The sequence below is a fragment of the Lissotriton vulgaris genome, chromosome 8, assembly GCF_964263255.1.
Source record: "Lissotriton vulgaris chromosome 8, aLisVul1.2, whole genome shotgun sequence".
Taxonomy (NCBI): Eukaryota; Metazoa; Chordata; class Amphibia; order Caudata; family Salamandridae; genus Lissotriton; species Lissotriton vulgaris.
Window position 1 is genome coordinate 1,412,336,343 of NC_141696.1, and position 26,276 is coordinate 1,412,362,618.

The following is a 26,276-nucleotide window of genomic DNA, read 5'->3' on the forward strand; positions in this document are numbered from 1 at the left end:
GAAAAAAACAGTTCGTTTTTTGTAAATGCTGACTTTTAAGATGGCGAGTGTGTTGATCGTCGACCCTTATAGCAGTGCGGTTCCTGTTTGTATTAGTTGAAAAGAAGTTCTGGGCACGAACAGATGCCTCAGGGAACCAATCTCTTACCCAGCTGTCGCTTCCCAAAATACCCACCGGCCAATGAGCGGAGCAACAGCGTGCAGACTGACAGAGCCGGCTACACTGATATTAACAAGTGGGTCACTGAAGATCTGGTTGTTGGGGGCGCGTTTGTCAATCTCGGGAGCCCGTGGTCTTTGCAGCAGTAGATCTCCTTTCCTGCACTCAGAATGGTTATCAAAGTATTTGTGGCTAATGTTGCAGGCTCTACGGCAGTAAGTTTGTTCCCTGTTATTTTTTTTGTTTAAGATAACGTGTGAGTCGATAATATTAAGTCATTAATGTTAACGCAGGCAGGAGAAATTAATTACATTAGTGTTTATGGTAACCTCATTGGAGTTGTATGATTTCTTGAGAATGCAGATTCGATGTGATTTATTACCTTGTACTTTGCAACAAATTGTCGCATTATTCAGTTCGTGCCTGGGAAATTCTGCAAACGAAATTATTTTTTGTAAAGTTCTACATTAAAAGAACATTGCCGAGACATTCAAAGCATGTGGCAGGGGCTGGGTATGTAGTGTAGACAGATGGCTAGTGGGAAATCGATCCCACAGAGGCCGTGGAAGTAGTGGTCACTGTGCAAACTTCACCGACTTTGTGGGGGGAGTAGGTTTAATGTCTTGCAGCTTTATTATGCTCCCTGTTTACTTTTCTGGAAAGTTATAGAAAAGGCGTTATACATGCGCATATAATGTTTTACAGTATGTTTAACGGCAGCATGCCTTAAACAACGGTTTGCTTTTCTCTTGGAGCACGCTGCAGTTGTACATTCCAGGGCAGTATTTTATTTCTAGCCGTAGGAAGGCCACGCTCTGAGGCGGTGCAGGCGTGGAGGGGGGCTGTTTCCTTTTATATCCACTGTGCACAGTGAAGCTCGGATTCCAGCCCTGCCTCAGCAATTACCCCGGCCCTTATTTACTGCAAGTTATATTGTAAACGTAGATGACAGACTCCTCAAGAAACTTCGAGAACCAGCGAGCAAATTTTACAGCGTATTCTTTTTCATAACAAAAAGGGAGTTGAATAAATAGTTGATAATGCTAAAAACAAGATATATAAATCTCTCAATTAAATAAGGTAATTGAGCATTTGCAGGGAGAGTTAAAATCTCAACATATCCTCTAAGTTCTTTTAGTTTATTTTATCTTTTATGCATCCATCACATTCCCTTGTGTTCAAAACAGTCTAACGGGAAATTCAGACAGGACCAGCATCTTCACGTGAAAATTCCCATATCACAACCTTAACAAGTCAAGCTACGGAGCGCGAGCTATTTGGCTTCCATACCATTTATCTAAGTTTATTGATAGAGCTGTCAGTTCATTGTTCTTCTGATAAAGAAATACAATTCCCCATGTTGAAGATAAAATAATTAATTGCGTATAATGTGGTGTAAGAATATAGTTTCTGTCTGTGAACCAAGGAGACAGGTTTCCAAGTTTCTCACTCGACCATATTGAATAAATAGGGCACATCACTTGGAGTCTGATTGAGAAAGTCTTGGCAAAAGAGAGTAATGGCAAGTCATAAACTAGAATTCTGCATATCCATAAGTTATTTCTTTTTCACGTAGGCTTTACTGCTTTATATATGTTTTGCGTATTGACTTTGGAGTGCACGTTTCCTCCGTTTGTAAATTTGTCATATTTTGGGTTACTTGTGCCGGTTATGTGCTCCTGCACTGACAAGGCCAGAAAAGGGCGCTAAATGCAAGCTTACCCTAGTTGCTTTTTGCTGATTTAACTTTTATGTACATGTTCCTACAACTTTTGCATTACCTGTGCTTTTCATATATTACATTGATATCATGTACATTGATGGCTAACGCCTACACATATGTCATCAATTTCAGCTTTTATTTTATCCTAATTAAATGTAATATTCACTTATCATGCAACTACTTTCTATGCAATCTTCAAAAATACTGTATTGATTACTGGACTTGTAGGAGAGTAGGGTCTGCTTCCCATGGTTACCACCACTTTTTGCTGTGTTTCACTTGTTTTTCGACTTTAGTCTGGCTGTGGCCCTGCTAATCAGGACCACAGCCTAGCTGTTCTCTCTCTAAATTGATACCATGCATTTTAGGTACATACCAGATTGGTTACTGGGTTACCCTTGTGAGTCCCTTTATATGGTACCTTAGGTACCCAGGCCATAGGTACACCAGAGGCCTACCAGGGGCTGAAGAATGTATTTTGCCACCCCTGGGAAGCCTTCCAAAATGGCACCACAGGTCTGCACTTGCAGCCTGGGTAAGGTGGGGTAAGCACCTCTTACTTAGATATAGTATACCTATATCTACCTTTACATATAGACACATAGTAACCTATAAGTCACTCCTATGGCAGGCCTTGACAATCCTGAAGGCAGAGTGCTGGGTTTTGTGTGAGAGGGTGCCCTAGCATGAGCTGAGCCCCATGCAGCTTTCGGAAATATCTCCTCATAGCTGTTCTGTGATATAGCCATACCATATGCTCTTAAGTGCATTATAATCCTTGCGGTTAATGCTAACTTTGCTTTGGCTTTATCAAAACATGTTGTGTTTGGTGTCAAACACTTTGGAATACTACCCCCGCCAGTTCCACCCTTCTAGAGGGAAAGGACATGTACACATTGGTATACCCGGTTAAAGTTAAACAAAGCCCCAGCATCACAAAATGTATGCCGCTGCCACACACACAAGTCTGACCTCCTGCTGCGGGACGAAACTCCGGCAGGGGAGGCCTGGACAATAGGTTTCCTGCCCAGGGAGGTGCCTCCCCAGACAGGCTTTGGTGTATTGGGGCAGGGTGGGTTGCATTCAGTGATTGCTTTTCAGACATTGCCTGGGGCACACAAGGTGTTCCATGCATTTCCGAGTTCAAACTAGTTGCTGGGGCACTCTGCCCCAGCTCTGGAGCGAAACTGGACAATGGGGAAGAGGTGTAACCACCCCCTCCCCAGGTCCTCCCATAGGTGGGACCTTAGAGTTAGTCCAACCCCTAAACTTACTATAAGAATAGGAACCCAGTCCCTAGGACTTTAGATTACCCTGGATGAAACTCTGCCACATATATCTTGGACCTTCGACATTCCATATCGACTGGAAGACGGAAGAAATCTCTCTTGTGGTCAAGGAGTGACCACTCTGTCCAAACAGGCACCTAAAGCATCTTTGCCAGTCTGCATTTCCGAGGCTCCCGCCTGATCTCGAAGAATATGTGACACAGGACACAGACTTCCAGACATCTCTGAAGCTGACCCGAGATCCCAGCAAAGCTGAGACCCGTAGCTGACACGAGAGACGTGGGACCGGAACTCCTGGACATCCTGCATTTTTGCAACTGCACCTACTTCCCGAGGTATCCCGAAGTTGTGCATTGGGGTATTTGAAGCCCCTGCCCGAGCACCTTTTGCACCGAAGTACAGAGGCCAGCACTCCACGAGTGACCCGTGAGTCCCCTTTCTTCACCGCAGCTCGGGGCTCCTTCGCGGTTCCTAGTCCGTTGGCTAGAGAGCCCCCACAAAGGTCAATCCTTTGTTTCCTGAGCTTTCCTGGTTGCTCCAGACGTGCTCTGACTCCCTTCCACAGTAGGAGTCCCTCAGACCTTGCTGGTCAGAACCAAAGTCAATCTTGTCATCTTGCGTGGGTTGCTGTTGCCAAGGCTTGTTGGGTCCAATTAGGATTCCAACGCTGCAGCACTTGAGGTAATATAAATTTTATGGTCATGTTGTGTTCCCTAGCGAGTACCCCACCGACTCCATGTACGAGTTAAAAGTGCATGTAACTTCCCTCCTGTACCAGCTATGAAGACGCAAATACATTTGCGTCCAACGTTAACTTGTCCTCTTTCAGACCCACCATGAATGGGTTTGATGGTCCGTTCCTAAGTATGCTATGCCAACGTCTTTTTGAAGTGTACTCCTACGTTTTTCAGCCTGACTGAAAGTAGGCCCTGAATCTCTGCCATCGAGCCTCTTTTCTGGCTTCTGACTGCGAGGGCCTCTGCCCAAGCAGCCCCCGTACCCGTGAACTCTGACTTACTTCTAGCGCGGCCCTCCGTGCTCAGCTCAGCCTGCTGCCTGCCAAGATTGACTATAACCTTCGAGTTATCTGTTTTCCTCCCCGAAGATACATTCCAGCCTGCTAGCTTCAGTAAACATCCCTCCCCAGCTACAGGGCTAAAGGGCCGACCTGTCTTTATGCAAGTAATTCATAGCCTCTGTTGCCATGCTTCCATGGAAGGCCCCATGCCCCCACGCTTCTCATACAGACACTCAGGCGCTTATACACGCACTCACAGCAAGTATAGAATAGCTTCTGCTCTAGAGACCTTTCTGCCCAGATAGCTTAGTTCCTAAACATCAGATATCAGATATGATAGAAGTACAAGTTGATCTGACATGCCAGACTTCTGTCTCTTCCCGTCAGTGTAAATGTCAAGTCCCCTGCACCCCGTCTATCACACGTCATGCAGCTGCGCACGCATCCAAGCTTCCGATTTCTGCTGACATTGCGACATTCTGTTAGCACCACCCCTTGGTGCCACCCACTTGCGTCACCTATCAGTGACGTTTCTAGCACACACCCTAGTTCACGCCTAGTTTACGCCTCTTGATGATGTACTAGCACCACGTGTATACTGTTATCTTGTCTTCTCTCAGCTGTTACGCCTCTTACATTGAACACTATGATGTAAATCAAGTATATAAGCTATGTATTGTCAATAAACGAGGGCGCGCTCATCTATCCCTTCTGACACCCTGTGTGGTGGTCAGAACATGATATCCTGATTCCTTTATGAGGAATAAAACCCTTAGAAACTCTTACACCACGGACTCTGTTTTCCTTCATTTCGATTGAGTTATTATTGATTAAGTACTTACCTGCATAGAAATTAAGAGAGTAAATTAATTATTTACATCATTTTGGCGCCCGAATAGGGACCCCTCCCCCACCTCACGCGCCGGAAGGTGCGTTGCAATCCGTGTCCCCTGCCATCAGTTAGACGGACAACACGTGTACTGGCAGGATTTCCTGCATTCCCCTCTGACACACGGAGGTGACGAAGACTGCGATCAGTGCCCAGACGAGGCGGTGAGGAGTGCGGAGGATCCCGACCAGAGCCCAGCCGAAGGAAGCAAGGTCCGAGGTGTGAAGAGGCCCACCAGTTTTCCGAAGTTTTCCGAAGTTTTCCGAAGCTTTCCGAAGTTTTCCGAAGTTCCGAGTCGAGTCCAGTCGAGTTTTCCGAGGCCTTCTGTTTTCCGTGCTTCCCGGTGAGTACCATTGCTGGGTCGTATCTAGACGGGTTTGGGTACGCAAGTCCGGTCTGCACTGTTTTTAGGCAGTGTATCTGTACTGTTTAGCAGTATATAAAGTATTCCGAATTTCTGCACTGATTACAGCAGTGTATCTGTATCGTTGAGCGGTACATTCAGAGTAAGGGGAAATTAGCTATGTCTTTAAATGTTTCATGTAATTAATGTCGTGGTATGAATGTGATTGTTTTTGTGCATTATTGTGTTTTTGTATAAATAGTTACAGTTGACATTAAGTATCAAGGATCAAGCATTCCAGTATCGAGTAGGCACAATGCCGTTTTTCAACAAATTAAAGCAGATAGGAACTAGGAAAGGGATGTTAGAGGAAGAGATTCCAATCCCCCCTAGGGACACTCCAGGTAATTTTATGTATAATAAACATGGCATAGACGCCATCCTGTATCTAGAGTTATGGACCGATTATACCAAGCACTTAGAGGAAAGATACCGATGGCCAGTTAACGGAACATGGGATGCCGAGTGCATCATAAAGGTAGAAGAAATATTACGGAAAAAGAAAGCTAGACAATCTCAGAAAGACGCCATAGAATTTTGGCGTAAGGAATCACGTAAGCGTGCTGATAGAGCACTCCGTAGAGAAGACAGGCTTAAAGAATCAGAAAAGGCCCAAGAAAACGAATTAGTTACTGAGGGAATTCGAGTAAAAGTAGAACAAATAGATCGTATACAAAATGGCAAAGTGAACAACATGTATCTTTTGGCCGATGGTACCCCTGACGCCATTTCAGAAATACCGAAAAATTTGCCGTCACCATTAGTTCCAACTAAAGTAATACATAAGACTACTAAAGACATATTCCTAAATTCATATCTCGAAGATGTAGCGCCAGCTTACACCAATCTGCCTGTTCGTGCCCTGCCTACTGACAGGGCCGGGGGTGGTACTGCCCCCCAAGATCACTCTCAGCCGACACCGAAAAAGACTAGTCCCGTTCCGCCAGCTCCGCCACTTCCCTCACCTAAAACTGATCTGCCGAAACCACTTCAATCAGATCCCACTAAAAGACAAATTCAGATACTGACTACACACAGAGATAATGCCCAAGCTTCCGCTTCAGGAGGTGCGACCGCGGGTCTACAGACCCCGCCACCGACTCACAGATTAAATCTCAGAGGTCTGCAGAGTCCTCTTACGCACAGATCCCCCCGTTCTTCTAATTCATCCCGTCTTGATGCACTAAAAGAAAATATGTCAGTTTGTAGATATGATCCAGAACCTGGACAGGACGACTTAATGGTATTAGCGTCTTTACGGTTAAGATCTGCTACTGATAGTTTGTTATGTTATGCAGGAATGAAGGAGCACCTAGATAGAATATATGAGTTCGTTCAAACGGGAAAGGACCCCGACAGTATTAAGGATGCCCTGGAGAAACAGAAAGTTACCATGCAAGCACTGATACTACGATTTTTCATAAATTGTCTAATAAGAGAACGAGACAGGCCCGGAACAGAGCAGAGTGAATTAGATGCATTGAACAAGTGGGGTCAAAATATAGCCGATGGAAAACATGACAGACAAAATTGCATAGAGGCCATGTATAAAAAGATTAAGAAAGCAGTGATAGCAGTACACGAGAAAGAGAAAGAAAAGGCTCCCTCCGAGGAGGAAGAAGAATCTGAAGAACCAGAACCAACTACAAGCACTATAGCATATGTAGGTAAGGGAACTTATCTTAGGAAGGGTATCCGTCCAGAAAGCAAGAGAGTTTTCTTCTCTGCCTTAACGAATCCGAATTCTGCTGAGCATCAGTTCCAGGAAACTGATAAACGGCTTCGAGATCGAGTTGGGTACCATGTACTCAATTCTATGGATGAACAAGAACTAGCCCGATCAGCGGTATCATGGGCCGAAAATGCAAACATATATAATGATGACACGGTAGCACAGACATTTCTGAACCTCTCCCCCGACGAACAGAGATTAGCAGGGGTATATATGATTCAGCACCTTCTCATTAAGTACAGAAAACATTATTCCGATCCAGGTCCCTTACATGAGACACTAGAAGCACTACTGATGGATAGATGGAGAGGCTTAAGCACTAAATTAGTTCAAATAATTCTAGAACAACGACGCAGATATGACACCTTTGTAAGTCCTGAATATGTTCCCGCCCCACCTCCAGAAAGGAAAATGTACCATATGCAGTGCGGGGGTGGTATTGAAAGTCAGAACCCCTTGCGAGAAGTGCACCCTGTTATGGGTGAGGATAAAATTTTGAAACGCGTGTATGTACACACGCCTCTAACTAAATTAGAACTGTTAGAAATGAAGAAATTAGTACCGTGCCATGATAAAGACCCTGCAGGTTTTCATAGAGAGCTCAAAGACATGTTACTGATGGGGGACTACACATATGATGATATCATGAAAATGTTGAAAGTATTATTGCCTACGGGTATATTCGAGAAATTAAAGGAAAAGGACTGGGAGGTGGGAGACGCAAAGATTGCCTGGGCAGAAATAGAGGATGAAGAAAAGAAACGGGTTCCAGGGTTAGGCCTTGGGGACAAAACTAAAGCATTACCAGGTTTAATAGTACAGGTCCTGCCCAGATTATTGACAACTAGAAAGGAGGATTGGGATGCAATCTCGTCCTGTAAACAGAAACATGATGAAGATACTAGCGACTTTTATTCAAGATTCGAGAAATGTTTTATTATCAATAGTGGCCTCCAGCCAAGTAGCGAGTCGTACCCACATCTTTTTGTATCAAAGTTAGTCGAGAATTCCCTACCGTTAGTTAAAAATAGAGTGTATAAAGTCGAGAGTACATGGCAAGCAAATACGCCATCCCAGATGTTACAAATGTTACAATATCACCAGAATAGAATTAGGGAAGAACAAGATCAGGAACAGAAGCGCATGAAAGACACGAAAATGAAAATGTTAGTAGCCCAGACGGTCCCATCTGACAGTCACAGGAAAGGTACGACCCAGACAAGTCACGCTGCAGCTCCTGTTAAAGGGACATGCAATTATTGCAAGCAGCCAGGTCACTACGTTCACGAATGTGCAGTTCTGAAACATAACATAGCGACAGGTAAAACTAAAGAGAGACCGCATCCGCCTAGACAAGACCATAACCAGCATCAGTCTACCCCAAATACACAGCCCATGCATGCATCCGCACAGACAGCACAGACCGTAGCAGTACCACAGCCACAGCCCATTGCTGCAACTCAGCAAGTCTCACAACAGATGTACCAGTATGCCCAGTCTGCTTACCCCGAATATTCCCGATATACATGAAACAGCCTAGAGAGGGAAGGTGGCTTGCCTCTTATCGAGATTCCTGTAGATCAAGAAGGTCCTTATGTACACAGTCAAGTATTGGGGAAAGATAGAAAGTTTTTAATTGACACAGGGGCAAGTCGCACTACAATAAGTCATGACGAAGTTCCAGGGGCACCCCTCTCAGGCTCACAAAATGTTTCCCTTGGGTTTTCAGGACAGCCTATTGTAAATGAAGTATCAGAACCAGTTCCACTGGCTGTGGGTCCGTTATCACGCGTTACAGACCTATTACTAACAAAATCATGTCCGGAAAATCTGTTAGGAATTAAAACACTGAAGGCTCTAGGAGCTATAATATGTTGCTCCCCGGAGGGGGTTAGACTCTTTCTACGGGATTTCAAGGGTCATTACGTTCTTCGTGAGTTTGACGTCAGATTGAAAAATGTACCTGATTACTTGTGGGCAAAAGGCCCAACTGATGTAGGATGTATGCACATTACACCATACCGCGTTACCCTCAAGGCAGGTGTTGTATTACCCAGAATCAGACAATACAAGTTACCACCCGATGCTGTAGCGGCTTTACTGAAAATCATTGAAGAGCTCATTGCCCAAGGAGTGGTCGTCGAAACCGACTCCAATATCTGTAATTCACCCATAATTCCGATTCTTAAACGTACTGATCCCAATGCACCGCCAGTATATCGGCTGGTGATTGATCTTCGAGAATTGAATAAATGCATTATCCCACAGTATCCTGTGGTCCCCGATATATCATCTCTATTGACTGCTATTGATTCAGAAGCAACGTTCTTTACTGTAATTGATCTCAAGAACGCCTTCTTCAGCGTGCCTATTGATCCCGAGAGCCAATATCTCTTCGGATTCTGTTTAAATGGACGCAGTTTCAAATTTTCGCGCGCACCTCAAGGATTTACAGAAAGCCCCAGCATCTATAGTCAAGCACTGAAAAGACAACTAGATTGTATTCAAATGCCAGTTAACACCGCTTTACTACAATACGTCGATGATCTGCTGATCACCGCACGAAGTGAGCCCGAATGTGAAAAAGCATCACTGACAGTTTTACATTTCCTGGCTGACAAGGGACACAAGGTGTCTCCTTCGAAGCTACAATTCTGTGCTCAGCAAGTTGTGTACTTGGGTCACTTACTGTCCAAAGTGGGGAGACAGCTCACTCCCGATCGCATTCAGTTAATTGTGAACATGCCGCAACCCAAGACACAAAAGGAAGTGCGGGCCTTCATAGGCCTCACCTCGTACTGCAGACAATGGATTCCCCAGTATGCATTTTTAGCTAAACCACTCATCCAGTTAACGACACAGGAGGCAGCGACTTCGACTGTCCTCCCTTGGACTCAGGAACACACACAAGCTTTTGAAGAATTAAAGAAAGTTTTATGCCAAGCACCAGTTTTAGCGACACCATGTTACAGCAAACCGTTTACACTTTTTGTTACAGAACGTGATGGTACAGCGTTGTCTGTCCTCACTCAAGACCAAGCAGGTTCACATAAGCCTTGTGCTTATTTTTCTAGTACATTGGATTCAGTAGCTCAAGCACTCCCTGCGTGCTTAAAGTCAGTAGCAGCAACAGCGTTAGCAATAAGACAAAGTGATTCAATTGTTTTAGGTCATCAGTTAACAGTTCAAGTACCACATTCTGTAGAGGTTTTGTTAAACAGAACCCAGACTCAACACTTAACTATAGCACGACTGACAGGTTATGAATTAACACTATTCCAGCCACACATAGAAATCAGACGTTGCAGCATCCTGAACCCAGCAACACTGTTACCTACAGTTACGACAGATCCAGCTCCGCATGATTGTATAGAAATAATTAATGCAGTAACTAAGCCTAGACGAGACTTAACAGATGTCCCATTGACAAATCCAGACCTGACACTTTATGTGGATGGTTCATGCATGAGAACAAGTACAGGAGAATTAGTGGCCGCGTACGCCGTGACCACTGAAACTGAAATTAAAGAAACACATCGTATTGACACCCTGTCTGCTCAAGCAGCAGAGCTCATCGCTCTGACCCGAGCTTGTATTCTAGCCAAGAACAGAAATGTTAACATATACACAGATTCCCGCTATGCCTTCGGAGTTGTACACGACTTCGGAGTCCTCTGGCAAGAACGAGGTTTTCTGACTTCTCATGGGGCCAAGATACAACATGGTCCCCTCATTCAAGCACTGTTAGAAGCAATACATTTGCCCTCGGGCATATCAGTCATGAAGTGTAAGGCACATACTAAAGTCACAGATTCTGTTTCCCAGGGTAACGACCTGGCAGACCAGACAGCAAAACATACAGCATTGACTTACACCCAGACTACTGATGTGACAAAGACAATAGTACAAACACAGTGTATGACAGTTAGAAATCCCGCCCTAGACGTAATTGACATCCAGACACATGCTACTCCAGAGGAAATAAAGAAATGGACTGAACTAGGAGGGATTCAGACAGACCAAGGTTGGGTGACGAAGGGAAAATCTACATGGTTTCTCCCCGACTCAATGGTTCAAGTCATGATAAATACAGCACATAGTCCTGCCCATCTTGGAGAGAAAGCCATGTTAGACAGTTTACAGAATCTCTGGTACAACAAACACTTACGAGCAGCAGCAAAACAGAAAGTGCGTACTTGCATGATCTGTTGTCAGTTCAATCCAGGTAAAAGCGTCCCTGTTGAGCAAGGTGGATTCCATCCTCCCGATCACCCTTTTGAAGTCCTCCAGATGGATTATATCCAGATGAATAGCTGTAGAGGATTTAAGTATGTCCTTGTAATTGTTTGTGCTCTGTCCCGCTGGACCGAAGCATACCCAGTCCCAGACTACACTGCTCCGACCACTGCCAGACAGTTGGTTCGTGAATTCTTCCCACGGTACGGTTTGCCCCGTGTCGTGTACTCAGACAACGGACAGCCGTTCTCGTCCGAGTTGATGAAACAAGTTTCCCTCTTGCTAGGATATCAGTGGAGGTTCCACTGTGTCCGACATCCCGAAGCAGCTGGCCTTGTAGAAAGGCATAATCAGACACTAAAGATCCGTCTTGCCAAGATCTGTCAGGAAAAAGGGGTCGACTGGATAGTCGCCCTGCCCGTGGCACTATTCTACATGAGAATGGTCGCCCACTCGAGATCAGGGCTATCCCCGTACGAAGTGGTCTTTGGCAGACCACCGAATATGTGGGGGACGCCCGTTCCGAAAAAGATCACTGATATTGATTGTAACATGTTGACAGATTACCTTGCCTCCTTGATGTCTGCACTCCAATCATGTCGTTCACAGGTTGCCGCAGCCTTCCCTGACAACACCGATGTAAAGGCGCATGAGGTCCGCCCAGGTGACCTGGTAGTCGTCCGGAATTTCGACCGGAAAAGTCCGCTGGAGCCCCGCTGGAAGTCTCCAAAGACCGTTCTGCTTACCACCAGGACCGCCGTAAAAATCGAGGGGAGAAAGGGGTGGGTCCACACGAGTCACATCAAGCTATGCAATGAACTAAAAAACGGACTGAAACAGGACTCTGACTCGTCCACCCCCACCAAAGACTGTGTTGAAGCACAAGACGTTACTGTGCCTAAAAGAGAAAAGACTCCTCAAGAACTTTACCGAATGAAGCTTCGATCTAGCAAGTCAGACAGTTTAATTGTTTAAGTCCTCCCCTAGGTGAATCGGTTAAATAGTTTCTGACATGTATCCCCTAGATCGAGTTAGAGAGAGAGAGGAAAAGAGAAGAACATATTGCAAATCACTTCGTAGTCACTGCATAGTGACACTAATAATCATGTTTATTCTGAGTATTCTAATTATTATTGCCAGCATTCTGCTCCCTATGTACTGGCCTATTTTCAGGCGTGAACAATCTGCTTACAATGTCTCTGCTGAACACTCTTTTAGTGAACTTCCTGCACATGAACTCTCTTACAGACTTGCGCTGCGCAACAATACATTCATTAGTATGTTACACCATTCCCATCAGACAAGTAATGCTACAGACTGTTGGATATGTGGCCGACTCCCTCCCTACCAGAATTACAAGGGAGCTCTGCCTCTCTTTCCGTACCCATTCACTCACAATGGCTCCTGTGGAGCATGGTTTAAAATAATTAATTCTTTAGATCCTGATATTGCTGTTTTCGATGGGGGCTGGGTTTGGGGAAACTTGAACTTAGTCCTGCTCAACGTCTGTTATCCTGATAAAGAGGGACTTCCCACTCGAATGGGAACTGATCTAGAAAATGAAGTATATGGATTAGGTAATTACACAATTAGCCTTATGATCCTCACTGTTGAATCTGAAACTGCTCCAGTTTTGCCCCATATGTTAGTACTACCAGTCACAGGTGAATTATGTGTTAGCAAGAAAGGTTCAGTACACGTAGGTCATAGTAAATGCACTACTGTGGTCGAGTTCAGTGACCATGGTAAATCGTCTTTTAAAGCTACCAGTCATTCCTATTTTGTTTGTGGTCATACCGCATACATACGTTTGCCTCCAGATTGGGACGGTACCTGTTACATTGCATTCCTTCTGCCACCTGTTTTCCTAGCTCCTCCTGATTACCATAGAAACACGAATCTAGCACCGAATAGACCCAAAAGAGATATTCCCCTTGTCGACTACACAGAAACGGCATGGGAACAGTACACTGATTTCAATAAAGGATTCTTTTTCTTCCTAGGACCTGTCCAAAACAGTAAATTAATACGCAGATTAACGAGAACTCTTGAAGCAGTAGTGAACGAAACTGCCTCCGCTCTAGGTAACTTAACAGAGGAGCAGTCTGCTATACGGACTGTTGTCCTTCAAAACCGTCTTGTGATTGACGTCATCTTGGCAGATAGAGGTGGAGCTTGTAAGGTCATCGGGTCAAGTTGCTGTGTTTTCATTCCACAAAATGCACCATCTGTCTATCAAGCTATCACCCGTTTACATAAAATTGCAAATCAGATACATCAGAATCCAGGCATCTGGACTTGGTCCGGTTGGTTCTGGACTACGTTAACAGCTTGGGGATGGAAGATCTTATCCTTCCTAGGCATTGGCCTTGTTATAGTATTCAGTTGTTGCCTATGCCTGCAGTGTGGGCCAGCGATATGTGGACTGTGTGCCACATCCTGCATTGAGCATTCCAGTTGCCTCTCAAACAGTCAAAGAAAGAAAGACGAACATATAATGTTACAAGAACAAACCGATCGATTTATGAGGATCGATATATCATGAAGGGTCCGTAGGGAACAAGGAGGGAATGAGGTAATATAAATTTTATGGTCATGTTGTGTTCCCTAGCGAGTACCCCACCGACTCCATGTACGAGTTAAAAGTGCATGTAACTTCCCTCCTGTACCAGCTATGAAGACGCAAATACATTTGCGTCCAACGTTAACTTGTCCTCTTTCAGACCCACCATGAATGGGTTTGATGGTCCGTTCCTAAGTATGCTATGCCAACGTCTTTTTGAAGTGTACTCCTACGTTTTTCAGCCTGACTGAAAGTAGGCCCTGAATCTCTGCCATCGAGCCTCTTTTCTGGCTTCTGACTGCGAGGGCCTCTGCCCAAGCAGCCCCCGTACCCGTGAACTCTGACTTACTTCTAGCGCGGCCCTCCGTGCTCAGCTCAGCCTGCTGCCTGCCAAGATTGACTATAACCTTCGAGTTATCTGTTTTCCTCCCCGAAGATACATTCCAGCCTGCTAGCTTCAGTAAACATCCCTCCCCAGCTACAGGGCTAAAGGGCCGACCTGTCTTTATGCAAGTAATTCATAGCCTCTGTTGCCATGCTTCCATGGAAGGCCCCATGCCCCCACGCTTCTCATACAGACACTCAGGCGCTTATACACGCACTCACAGCAAGTATAGAATAGCTTCTGCTCTAGAGACCTTTCTGCCCAGATAGCTTAGTTCCTAAACATCAGATATCAGATATGATAGAAGTACAAGTTGATCTGACATGCCAGACTTCTGTCTCTTCCCGTCAGTGTAAATGTCAAGTCCCCTGCACCCCGTCTATCACACGTCATGCAGCTGCGCACGCATCCAAGCTTCCGATTTCTGCTGACATTGCGACATTCTGTTAGCACCACCCCTTGGTGCCACCCACTTGCGTCACCTATCAGTGACGTTTCTAGCACACACCCTAGTTCACGCCTAGTTTACGCCTCTTGATGATGTACTAGCACCACGTGTATACTGTTATCTTGTCTTCTCTCAGCTGTTACGCCTCTTACATTGAACACTATGATGTAAATCAAGTATATAAGCTATGTATTGTCAATAAACGAGGGCGCGCTCATCTATCCCTTCTGACACCCTGTGTGGTGGTCAGAACATGATATCCTGATTCCTTTATGAGGAATAAAACCCTTAGAAACTCTTACACCACGGACTCTGTTTTCCTTCATTTCGATTGAGTTATTATTGATTAAGTACTTACCTGCATAGAAATTAAGAGAGTAAATTAATTATTTACATCACACTCGACATCCTACTTAGGACAGCTCGAATCCAGCTCCTGGTTGTCATCAACGCCTCCTGGTCCTCGTGGCTGAAGAGTCAAGCTTCATCTCTTTCACCTGAAAACACCCAACATCGTCTGGCATCTTCCTGTCACCATCCTGGTCACTGGCTAGTGACCCAGACTCTGTCCCCTCTGCTTTCAGGTTCTTCACATCTCCGATCCACCCGGACACTTTTCCTCTGGTCGCCTGCAGCATTTCTTCGCAGCCAGTGCTTAATTTGTAAAATATTAAGTGCAGGTGCTCACATTTTTGGACGGAAGCCACACCCACTTCCTCAGCTCCGCCCACTTCCACCTCTGGCTCCACCCACTTACTCTATTGTCCCCGACCCACATCTCCCCTTAATGCATGCTCTCACATGCATTTCAACATGCTGCTCTCAGTTCTTGGTGACAGGTAGATGTAGTAGCTCAATATTCTATGTCAGTATTTTCACTTATTGACTGCAAGTAATAAAAGGCTCTCCCCCACAAAAACAGTATCCCACTGCACAGTTGCAGTCAGTGATTGATTGTGAGGGAAGCTGGTTGTTGAGAGTGGAGATGGACCGATGCTTCGTTATGATGTGGTGTCCTTCAAAGAACGACCATCAGCTTTTCCCTAAACAGAAGGGCGTGGCCTGCCAGCATACAGAGAGCTGTCAACGGGAAATCATAATGGAAAACCCAACTCTACATTAAAGTCATGGAAACTGCTGTGCCCTTCGCACTAAGCACCAATGATCCAGTTAAAGCATTGCTAAACGTGCTGCTTTAAACAATCTATCAGCCCCTTCCCTTAACCTCCCATTTTACTACCCACCACCCTCGCCACAATGCCACCACACACCACCCTCCTCCACCCCCAACAAACAACTTAGCCCCACAGAGTCAAATGTGAGTGTAACGTGGAAGTTGGAAGAGTTATGGGTATGGTGGCGTTCAGAGGCCAGTAATTTATCTGAAGTAATCAGCCTGGGACTGATCTCTAAAAACAAAAGGGACCCCATTTATTCAGCAGAAGTTGCCATATTTCTTCCCGCCCCGAGCAAGGACAGTACTGTGCGGCAGCGACTAATATAATCGGTAACAGGCCACGTGTTAATCAGAGCTGGGGGCTAGGTGGGGAGGGGGCACGGGCAGAAGTTGCTAATCCACACGTCACTCAGTAGCCAACCTCACCTGTCGTCGCTCCCGAGTCCCGACTCCCGTTATTGTCAAAGGCACTGGGTGTGCGTTGGCATGTTGCGTTGACTGTGGAAACTTGGTGGCTGCTGGTGAGGACTGAGAGGTGAGGGTATGCTGGTGCGGGCAGCGAAAATGCGCGCGCATTCATTTGCATACTCTGCGCAGGCGTCACTGCCTCTAGCCCCAACCCCCGCAGAAGACGACCAGCCCAAGGCAGCAAAGCCCTGCCCAACAACAACTAATGCAGTGTCCCGCCCAATGGGCCTCATCCGCGGCCGGAAGTTTGTAGTGAGGAGGAGGAAATTATTTAAATTGAGAATCGAATCGGACTCCGGAGGAATCAGTGTCACTGCCAGTCACGTGACTTCACCGACCGACAGTAAGTGTTTTTGTTTACAATTTACTGACAGCATGCATGATCGATTCGAGTCAACCACAACCAGTGCTGTATGACTTGAGTCATCGGTAACTTTCTTAAACTTCAGGAAACAGCACCGCACTTACGGCACCACAGTAGCAGCACAGTACAAGCTCTCTGTGTGTGCCAGTGCCACGCACAACTAGGACATGTGCACTTCTTAATGCAGCGTGCCTCCGTGACTGTAGACCCGGCCCTCATAATTAGGTGCCGGTGCTAAGCACCGGCAAGCTCCGGCTCAAATTAAGCCCTCTCCATTGGAATCGACGACGAAACCCGACACGAAAAGACACCTATGCACCCGGCTTCCCTGGGTGAGGTAACACGAGTACTCCGGTGCTCCTGTGGGTCTTGACTCTCGAAGTGTCCTAGTCTAAAAGGGTTCCATCGTAAAGTGAAAGTGCCCTTATTCTTTAAAATTGTAACTTGTTCGTTCTCCATAGAAAGTCAATGGTGATTTGCGGCTGTGTTTAGACTCTGCACGCGTCCCCCGTAGGTCTCCTGCGTCCCTACTTTGGGTGGTTCCTGGTTGCCCCAGCGGTTCTACAGGCCCTAGGCCTGCTTTCTAATTCTCACATAGTACTTATGCCACTATTTTAGTAAATGGTTTGTGAAGCCCCTAGGGCATAACGTATACTGTGCAACTTATCGTATGCTAATTAAGTTCCTTGTATTGTACTTTTACCTCTGACCTCATAAAGAGACCAGAGGGTTTGTGTTTAGAATAAATACATATATATATATATTTGATATATATATACCTTGTGTGGTGTACTTTAATTTGATCATTCAAGAGATTATAGACTGTTAAAATAACTTGCTTAACTCGCCTCTAAGTCTTAGCCTGAAGGCTGCTCTCCACAGCTACCACTAGGATAGCTTTCTATAAAGGTTGACTTTAAACCTTCCATCAAAAAGGGTCGTTTGGACTTGTGCAAGGTGCCCACTAGAATAGTGGACATCATATGCCAGGCCAACTTCTCACAGACTTTACTACTTTTTTCTGCACATTATAGGCAGGGTCCATTTGGGTGCATGTTATTTCTCAGATGAGTACATTTGTCAGTTCCGAGTTTTTAATGTGATCGGGCAAATTTGCTTGCATGATTTTTAGGCATTTTTATGTCTCTCTCCAAAGGACTTCTGGTATTAGGTAATGAGTCTGAAAATCATGTTTCAAATCATTCTGGATATTACTTAAAAGTAGAACACACACACAGTTAGTGAAGTCAAGCCTAATATATATTGGGTAAAGGGAGTGACTCGCATTTTGAAAATGACTGGCGATTTATGCAAATCCACTTTAGTCTTTATGCTGCTGTGCAGTTTTCAGTTAGATTTTCTGGATTTCTATCCATACCAAGTGAAAAACTGTGTCTGTTTTTCAAAACAGATTTTTCCAAATTCAGAACTGGAAATATGGCATAGGGTGTGGCAGTGAGCATGGATGGTCTATCATCTGGACCGTCTTTTGTGTCTGAGGTGATCCAAACATATCTTATTGTGTACAGCTTCTGTCGAAAGCCGTTGGTGGGAAGTAAGGAATTTGATCCCAGTTATATATTGGTGTGACGTTATATTTAAGTCATAAACAACTTCTTGTTACAGCTGTGATATTACAGCCTTTGGATACCGTACTGTGGTCTGCCCCTGCCTCCTTTGGGTCTTCAGGAATCCTAGGGTATCACTGGAAGGGCAGATTCCGATTTGCCACTTCCCCTGAGAGATCAGAGGAAAGCAGTGGAATGGTTGATGTTGATTCTTAGTCTTCCCTGTTCTCCTCCGCTCCCCCGGGCCTCAACAGACCCAAGGCAACTGGTGGACTGAGGGGCGTGATCTGGTCGAATCACCTGCTGTGTCCATTGCTTCCTGGGGGCCTTCACAGGTCCTGTGCAGGAAGTAGTTTCCAGGCATGCTCCTTTGTTGCTCAGTATCAACACAGCCAAGCATGGTGCCCTCCGTTTCTTTCTGAGAAAGAGTGGAAAGCAACTGAATAAGAAAGGGCGAAAAGCGATTACAGAGCAGTGCTTAATTTGTAAAAGAATAAGTGCAGAAGCCCAAAGTTTTGCTCAGAAGCCTGAAGGCTTTATTGAAGGTTGGGTTGCAGAATCCCAAGGCTGCTTAGTCTTGATTCCTTCTCAAGCCCCTTTAATCTGTTACCAGCACACCCTGCTCCTTCATTTCACTCTTTCAGGTTCTTTTTAATCCTCGTGTTTTCTCTTTGTCACTGTTTTTCAACCTTTATCTTCCCCTTTTTGTGTTTCGCTCTCTTGTTTTGGCTCTAAGTCTGATGATTCCACATAAGTCCTGGTCCCCAAAAAAGAGTGCTGGTGAGTCTGTCTACAGCCGCCAGCTTAAATTAAGCACTGTGAAAGATGGTCGGTGTGAGAAGGTGTCATATATATATATAGATATATATCACCTAGTGGTGGTCGCCACTAGGATGTTATAGTTAGGCCTGCTGTTCCATCGGAAAAGCGTTTTTTGTGATGCTAATAACTATGGCCCTGTTTGACGAATCTCTACTAAACTTTCCAAAAAGGTTCTACTTTCCAAAAGGTGCTACTTTTTGACTAGTTTGTGCACAGAAAGTTCCTGGGTGATCCTTCAAATGGAAGTTGAGAACAAAAAGGTGGGGGGCCCAAAATCACCAAATATTTTCCATAGACTTCTTTAGACAAGGCTATAGCAAAACCTGCTAAAAGGAACTACACCAGGAAGGAAGCTAGATCTTGGTCTGCATATTGTGCTTTTTTTGCTTTGAGGTAAATCCGTTCAGTCGTTTTTGAGAAATTAAGGTTAAAAAATATTTATATATCCAAATGGTTGAGCTGCAATTTAAAAATAGAGTGTTCTGATTGGCCCAGGGAGCTTTATTTTCCTTGGGCCATCTTGCTCCTGCGGCAGTCAGACTCATGCGGAAGCGAGCGCTCTGATTAGCTGCCAGCAACACGTAAAAAATATTGTTGGGAGCCGCTACAGGACTCAGGGACTAAGTTACCTGTATTAAACTTTAAAAAAGGAATAATATTTGGGGAGAGGGTGTTAGTAGGGCCCCCCTCCCCAGCAGATTAAGGCCACGGGGAACCCATCCCATGGGGCTAGGTATATTTGAGGAGAGGGAGTGCGCTGCTCCCTCCCTGAGCCGTTTTAAGCCCCGGGACCAATTATTAAAGGTAGAGGGTCGCGCAACCCCCCACACAAGTCGTTTATGGTCCTGAGGACTGAAATATTTAGGGAGGGGGGTGCATGATCCACCTTCCGAGCCTTGTAATATCCTATTGACCCCATCCCCGGGGCCCAATGTATTTAATAAGGGGAGGGGGAGTCGCATAGCCTAATTAGACTTAGGGAGGGAGCAGCGCGCCACTCTCCCTTTATTAATTAGTCAGCCCAGGGGGATGGGTTTCTGAGAGCCTAATAAGACTCAGGGAGAGAGCTGCACGACCGTCCCAATTTTTATTAAATTAGGTCCGTGGGATGGGGTCCCCTGGGCCTAAGTGTAACACCCCTCCCCTTTTTAATTGACTTTGGCCCCAGGGATGGGGTCCCTGAGAACTCATAAGGCTCAGGAAGAGTCAGTGCAGCCCCCCTCTGAAACAAAAAATGGCACTGGGGGATGGGGTCTCTGGGCCCGATCAAGACTTAGTGAAGGGTGGTTGCATGGCCCCTACCCTTTACTATTGGTTTGGCCCCTGAGGATGGGGTCCTAGCGGCCTAATAAGGCTTGTGGAGGGGGTATGCACGTCCTTCCCCATTGATTTTGCCACGGAATGGGGTCCCCGAGGCCCAAGATGATTTGGAAAGGGTGGGCCTCGTGTCCCCCTCCCCTTTTTATTGTATTTGGCCCCAAGGGGATGTGGTCCCTGGGGCCTATTAAGGCACGGTAGGGGGCTGCATTCCCTCCTCCCCTCTTTAATTGTATTTGGCCCCTGGCAATAGGGTCCTTGGGGCCTTTTAAGGCTTGGAGAGGAGGCCTCATAGTCCCCCTCCCTTTTTAGGTCGAGCTTGAACTGCAGCGTGCATGCGCTGCTCGCTCTGCGAGACTGCAGTAGTAGATTATGGGAGACAAGCTGCCCCCACTCTCGGCCCATATTTTTCATTGGCTTCTGTCTTTGTCCTTCGTAAATGCTGGATTGTGATTCCATAATAGGCTTGTTAGTCTCGCCTTAGTAGGCCATGATATCATTGGTATCCATTCATGGCTACTGGCCCCTTTACTTCGTTATTACACGGTGCGTGTACTTATTTTTTATATGTGCTTTTTGTGTGCATCATCAAGACTGACAAAAACTGAAAAGATAAAAACGCTGTGCAATGCACTACAACAGCATCCTGAAAGAACCTAGGACACGGGCAAGAGGCACTGCTGCAGCAATGAAAATCAAGAACATTCCAGGACAACCTTTTGGATTTTTGTTATCATTTAAAATAGATAATTGCTGGGATGACGGGGGCCTGTCTTTTGCTGTAACTTGCACAACACTCCCAGTAGACCCTCCAGAACACTTCCTGGAAGGAACAGGATTCTGGATGTGCTGAGCCACATCACTGTCAGGGTCGGGCTACACTGGTTTGCTCGATGCTCGCTCACCAGCTGGATGGGCTACCTTTATGAGTTTAACTGCGCTCTTTTCTTTTTGTATTTTGTGAATGTATTCACCGTATACCTGACAGATGATCGTTGTGATAGAAAAGATTGAACTATCAAATAGTTCTTTTGCACTGATTAATTTCAAAAGCGCCTATGTATGTATTTTCTTGCACTATATTAGGGTCCACGTGCCTCCTGCAGGTCATTTCAGTGTAGATAATTTCAAAGCATCTCCAAAGTAAACTAAACCAGTGGAAAGGAGAGTGAATGATGTGGGAGATAAAAGATTAAAAATAACCGATAACATTAACAACTTGTGCGCTCCATCTCATGTTTTCGAGACGAAGTATGTGATACATGCATGCTGCTAAGTGTGCGGATTTGAAGATGAATCGTGAAAAAATCGTGAAGGGGTGCTGCTGACTTTTTAAAGGCAATAATCCCACCTTATTGACAGTCACTGCGTTTGTTGTAGGGCTTCTTGTAGAGTGCAATGCAATCTGCACGTTTTTGGCACACGCACACAAGTCGCAAAAGCAACACCTTACTTTATTTTGCATTGGGGAACACATAGGACTTCACAGCTGGTGCATTCAAATGTGGCTGTTTATTCATCCCGATTTTTGTACATTTTGTAAAAGCTGTTTCGCTCCGTTTTCTGTTGGCCCGGAGTTACCTCTTCTCTTCCAGCATGTAGTTTTAAGAGTTAGACGTCTGGAAGAGTGACGTAGAGCTCATGAGCAGGAGTGGGCGACATTGTAATTTTTCCACCCCATTGAGCAGTCAGTTTTTCTACCATGGCGAATGCAGACTGCAAAACCACGTAAAAAGAGATAAAGGGAAAGCTTCCACATTCTAAGGTGGAAACAACAATAACATTCTTGGTGTACCCAGAGCAAAACAGCCTTCAGAGAACAATGGGGCACTTTCAGAGGAATATCTGTGAACGGAGCGATTCTTGCCCGGCAAGTAGGCAGACGGCAGCTCCCGCCTTAGCTTAACTGCCCAATCCAGCATTCTTCTCCCTACAGGATAACCATTATTCGGTCGAGCTTTAGCAGCAGCGCGCATGCACTGCTCGCTGTGCGAGACTTTGGTAGTAGAGTATGGGAGACAAGCTACTCCCACTCTCCACCCATTATTTTCATTGTCTTCTGTTTTTGTCCTTCGTAAATGCTGGCATGGTATTCCATAATAGGCTTTTTAGTCCCGCCTTAGTACTTCCATGATGTCATTGGTATCCTTCATGGCTACTGGCCCCTTTACTTAGTTGATACCTGCTGCTTTCCGGGTCGACCCTGGGGTTGTTGGGTGCGCTTGTTTTGTTATATAATTGATATGGGCAGCAGTCCAGCACCACCACAGCCTGGACTCCCCACCGCCGAGGAGGCGAAGCATGGACCCATGCTCTCCTTCCTCACCAATATCTCGCTGGAAAAGCGGCCCCTGCAGCAGGACGAGGGCGCCCCTCTTTCTGCGGCCCATTACCTCCACCACCTCCTACACTCCCCAAAAGTGCCCCTCTGTAGCTCAAGGAAAACAATGCCTTCGCCAGCTGCCTGCCAGCCCTGCAGGCTCTGGTGGGGACGCCGCTGGCCACGTCAGGCACCAGCGGCCGCTTAAACTCCTTCACCTTTGGCATGCCGCTGGCCACAACCGTGCACTTCTGCAGGTAGCAGTCACCACATAGTCAGTCTGACAGTGGCTCACCCCGACCGACTCACTGCAGGCAGCTGAAGATGACTGCCCGCTAAGCCCTAGTAAGTACTATTATAATTTTTTTAAAAGAGCAAATTTTTATTAGAAGTAAAGTGAGAGATACCACATTTCAGGCACTGACTCTCACCTGGGCATGATTCAGACTCAGCCGCAGAACTGTACAGTGGTACGCTCTGGGCTCCGGCAGCCACCGTGGGCCGTGGGGTCAGCACCGGTAGCAGGCATCACATTTTTGGGAATAATTTCCCACAGGGTGAGCACTGCTCGTTGCCACTGCAGCTCTGAAGCCACCTGCTCATAATGCAGGGGGGCAGCCGAATGCCCTAGGGCTCCCTGTTAAAGTCTGTGCCACAGAGCTTATTTCCTGATCAGTCACCTGGCTGATGTCTCGGTAATTATTGACAGCACATTTTGTTTTGGTGGCGGTGCTGTTAGACTTGGCTGTCTCTAGTTGGCAGAGGTATACACTTCTGACAAATAGGGACTCGCCTCCTCCAGTCAGGGCAAGGGGATCACACACTTAGATAACCCCCTGCTCACTCCCTTGGTAGCTTGGCAAAGCAGACAGGCTTATCTCAGAGGCAGTGCGTTAAGCATTCATGACCATATACTGTAATAAAGTGAATACACCACAAATGGACACGACACAGTAGTATTATAAAAATAAGGATGTTTATATAAGGCTTAGCACAAGACCAAATAACGACAAAAATTTACCACAATCTTAATAAATACTCTTGGAAGGAAAGATAATAGTTCAAGTGTAGTTTCTTCTTAGCACAAAGTCTTTAGTAACAAAAGCAACTATTCTTCTTTAAATCACAGTTCTTGGCAACAAAGTAACCCCCACAGGAGTCAGACGACGTCGAGGCAAAGTTAATCCAAAGGTTCGGCGTCGACCGCGAGGAGCGCTACGTTGAGCCCGGAGTCGAAACAGACCCCCACAACACAGTACCTTGGAAAACGAAGAGAAGATGATCTACGGCGTCGAGGTGTCCCGGCATGGAGTCTTCGGCGTCGATCATGCCTCGGAGTCGGGGCGATCTGCAGCGGCGTCGACAGATGTCAGGCAGGAGCAGCGCTCACGAGGCGAAGCAGGATACGGCGTCGATGTCGATGTTGCAAGAGGGAGCAGCGCTCACGGCGTCGAGAGGGCTCGGTGTCGAGGCGTCGGTAGCGGCTTCGCAACTAGCATCGATCGGGCCCGGCGGCCGGCGTCGAAGATGCGGGACACGGGAGCTGCACTCACGATGTCGAGCTGGATTCGGCGGTGTCCGTCGGCGTCGGGATTGCTGGATTTCTTCAGAGGTGCTGGACTTTCAGGTTCCAGCAACAAGCACTTTCAGCAAATAGTGAAGTCCTTTAGCCCTGTGACTTCAACAGGAGGCTGGCACTCTTCCAGCCCTTGGAGATTTCCTTGGCAAAGTTTGAGAGTACACACTCAGTTCCTCTCTCCTGGTTCCTTGGCAAAAATAAAGAAGTGACTGCAGGATTCCCCCCAGAAAACAGCACTCTGGCAGAAGGGGTAGGCAAGTCCTTGGATCAGCAGGCTTCTTGTCCTTGGTTCAGGGTTCCTTGTCAGAATTGATCTAAATTCTTTGGTTCAGGGGTCCTTCTCTTATACCCCTTTTCGGCTTTGATCCCTTTGTCCATGCAGGGGAATTCCCCTCATCCTGGGTTTGTTGTGGGTGTAGCCAGGCCAAGGCACCTGGCCTATTCACTGTGCAGGGCAAGGTCCTCAGCCGCCCAGCAGGAGGTGGAGCCAGTATTGTCCCTGGCAGGCACAGAGCCATCAGTCATTGTGTCAGGCAGGGCAGGCTATCAGGAGCTACTCTTCCCCTACTCTCAATGCAAATGCCTCACTCACCCCACACTGACTCATTCAGACCTCTGGAGCCACCCAGCTTCTGTCACACACACACCAAACCAGCAGAGACCAGTAATAGTCAGACAAGAAAATAGCCACTTTCTAAAAGTGCTATTTTCAAACCCAGAGTCCAAAAAGCATCCACCCTAACGGATGCGTTATTAAACCCTGAGTTCAGGGATACCAAACTCGACATTGTACCATGCTCCCTGAGCCCGCTAGGATTATAGCGCTTAATAACCCTGGCAGCCCATTCTAACTTATGGAGAGCAGGTAACCTTACAATAGTGAAAAACGAATATGGCTGTAGTTCACTATTAGGACATGCCACACACATCAGGGCTTGTCCTACCTTATGCTTACAATGCAATCTGCCCTTGGGCCTACCATAGGGGTGACTAACATGAAATTAAGGGAAGGTTTGGGAACTGGCAAGTAGGTGTACTTACGCAGTCCGCGTGACAGTACCAGACTGCACGTAGGTCTAGCAATGGCAGACCTTTAGACACATTTTACCAGGCTGCTTCTGTGGGTGGCACAATACGTGCTGCAAGCCCACTAGCAGCATTTGTATTTACAAGCCCTGGCACTCTTGGTGCTCTATACTAGGGACTGACAGTAAACCAAATAAGCCAAACATGGAATCCAATCAATATTAATTTAACATAGGGAGAACTTGCACTGATCAGCAGTGGCACAGTGCCCAAAGCAATATACCAGCAAAAACATCTTTAACAGAGGCGCAAAACAGAAAAAATGGAGGAGAGACTCAGTCCAATGATGTCAGGTCTAACACGTGCCAAATGTGCGAATAAAGACCACATTCGTGCACCCGACAGGAGAGTTGTATACCGCACAAATTAGCGGAAACTGGGAACACATATCAGATGTAGTGAGTGTAGATCTGCCTTGAGCTGCATTTACTAGTTTGTGGTGTACAAGTTAAACCGAGATGTGTGAGTAAGGCCGGTTTTTAGTCACTGCGCAGGTATCCGGTTGATAGAGATCCCGAGGTTACTAGGGACATTTTTGGCGTACTCGCCACGGTTCGGAATTTGATTTAACCAGGCGGCGTATTCAGCCGTCCAGTATTGGCTTTTTGGCACTCTTATTGGGAGCGCCGTACTTGGTGTTAATCACTTGTGTTATAACCTCGGACCAGACAATTTCTGGATCTGAGACTTGGAATTAACTTTACAATGTGTGATGCATGACCAACCGGG

The 26,276-nt window shown here is 46.2% G+C and overlaps 1 protein-coding gene across 1 annotated transcript in view; it reads left to right on the plus strand.

The window, feature by feature from the left end:
• Window positions 1-202: 202 nt before the first annotated feature.
• Window positions 203-26,276, plus strand: part of SH3BGR (SH3 domain binding glutamate rich protein) — a 236,192-nt gene continuing 210,118 nt past the window's right edge. Inside the window, exon 1 of the mRNA XM_086936278.1 lies at window positions 203-375. Within this exon, the coding sequence (XP_086792404.1) occupies window positions 331-375 (45 nt within the window). The 5' untranslated portion in view covers window positions 203-330. The remainder of the gene's footprint in view (window positions 376-26,276) is intronic.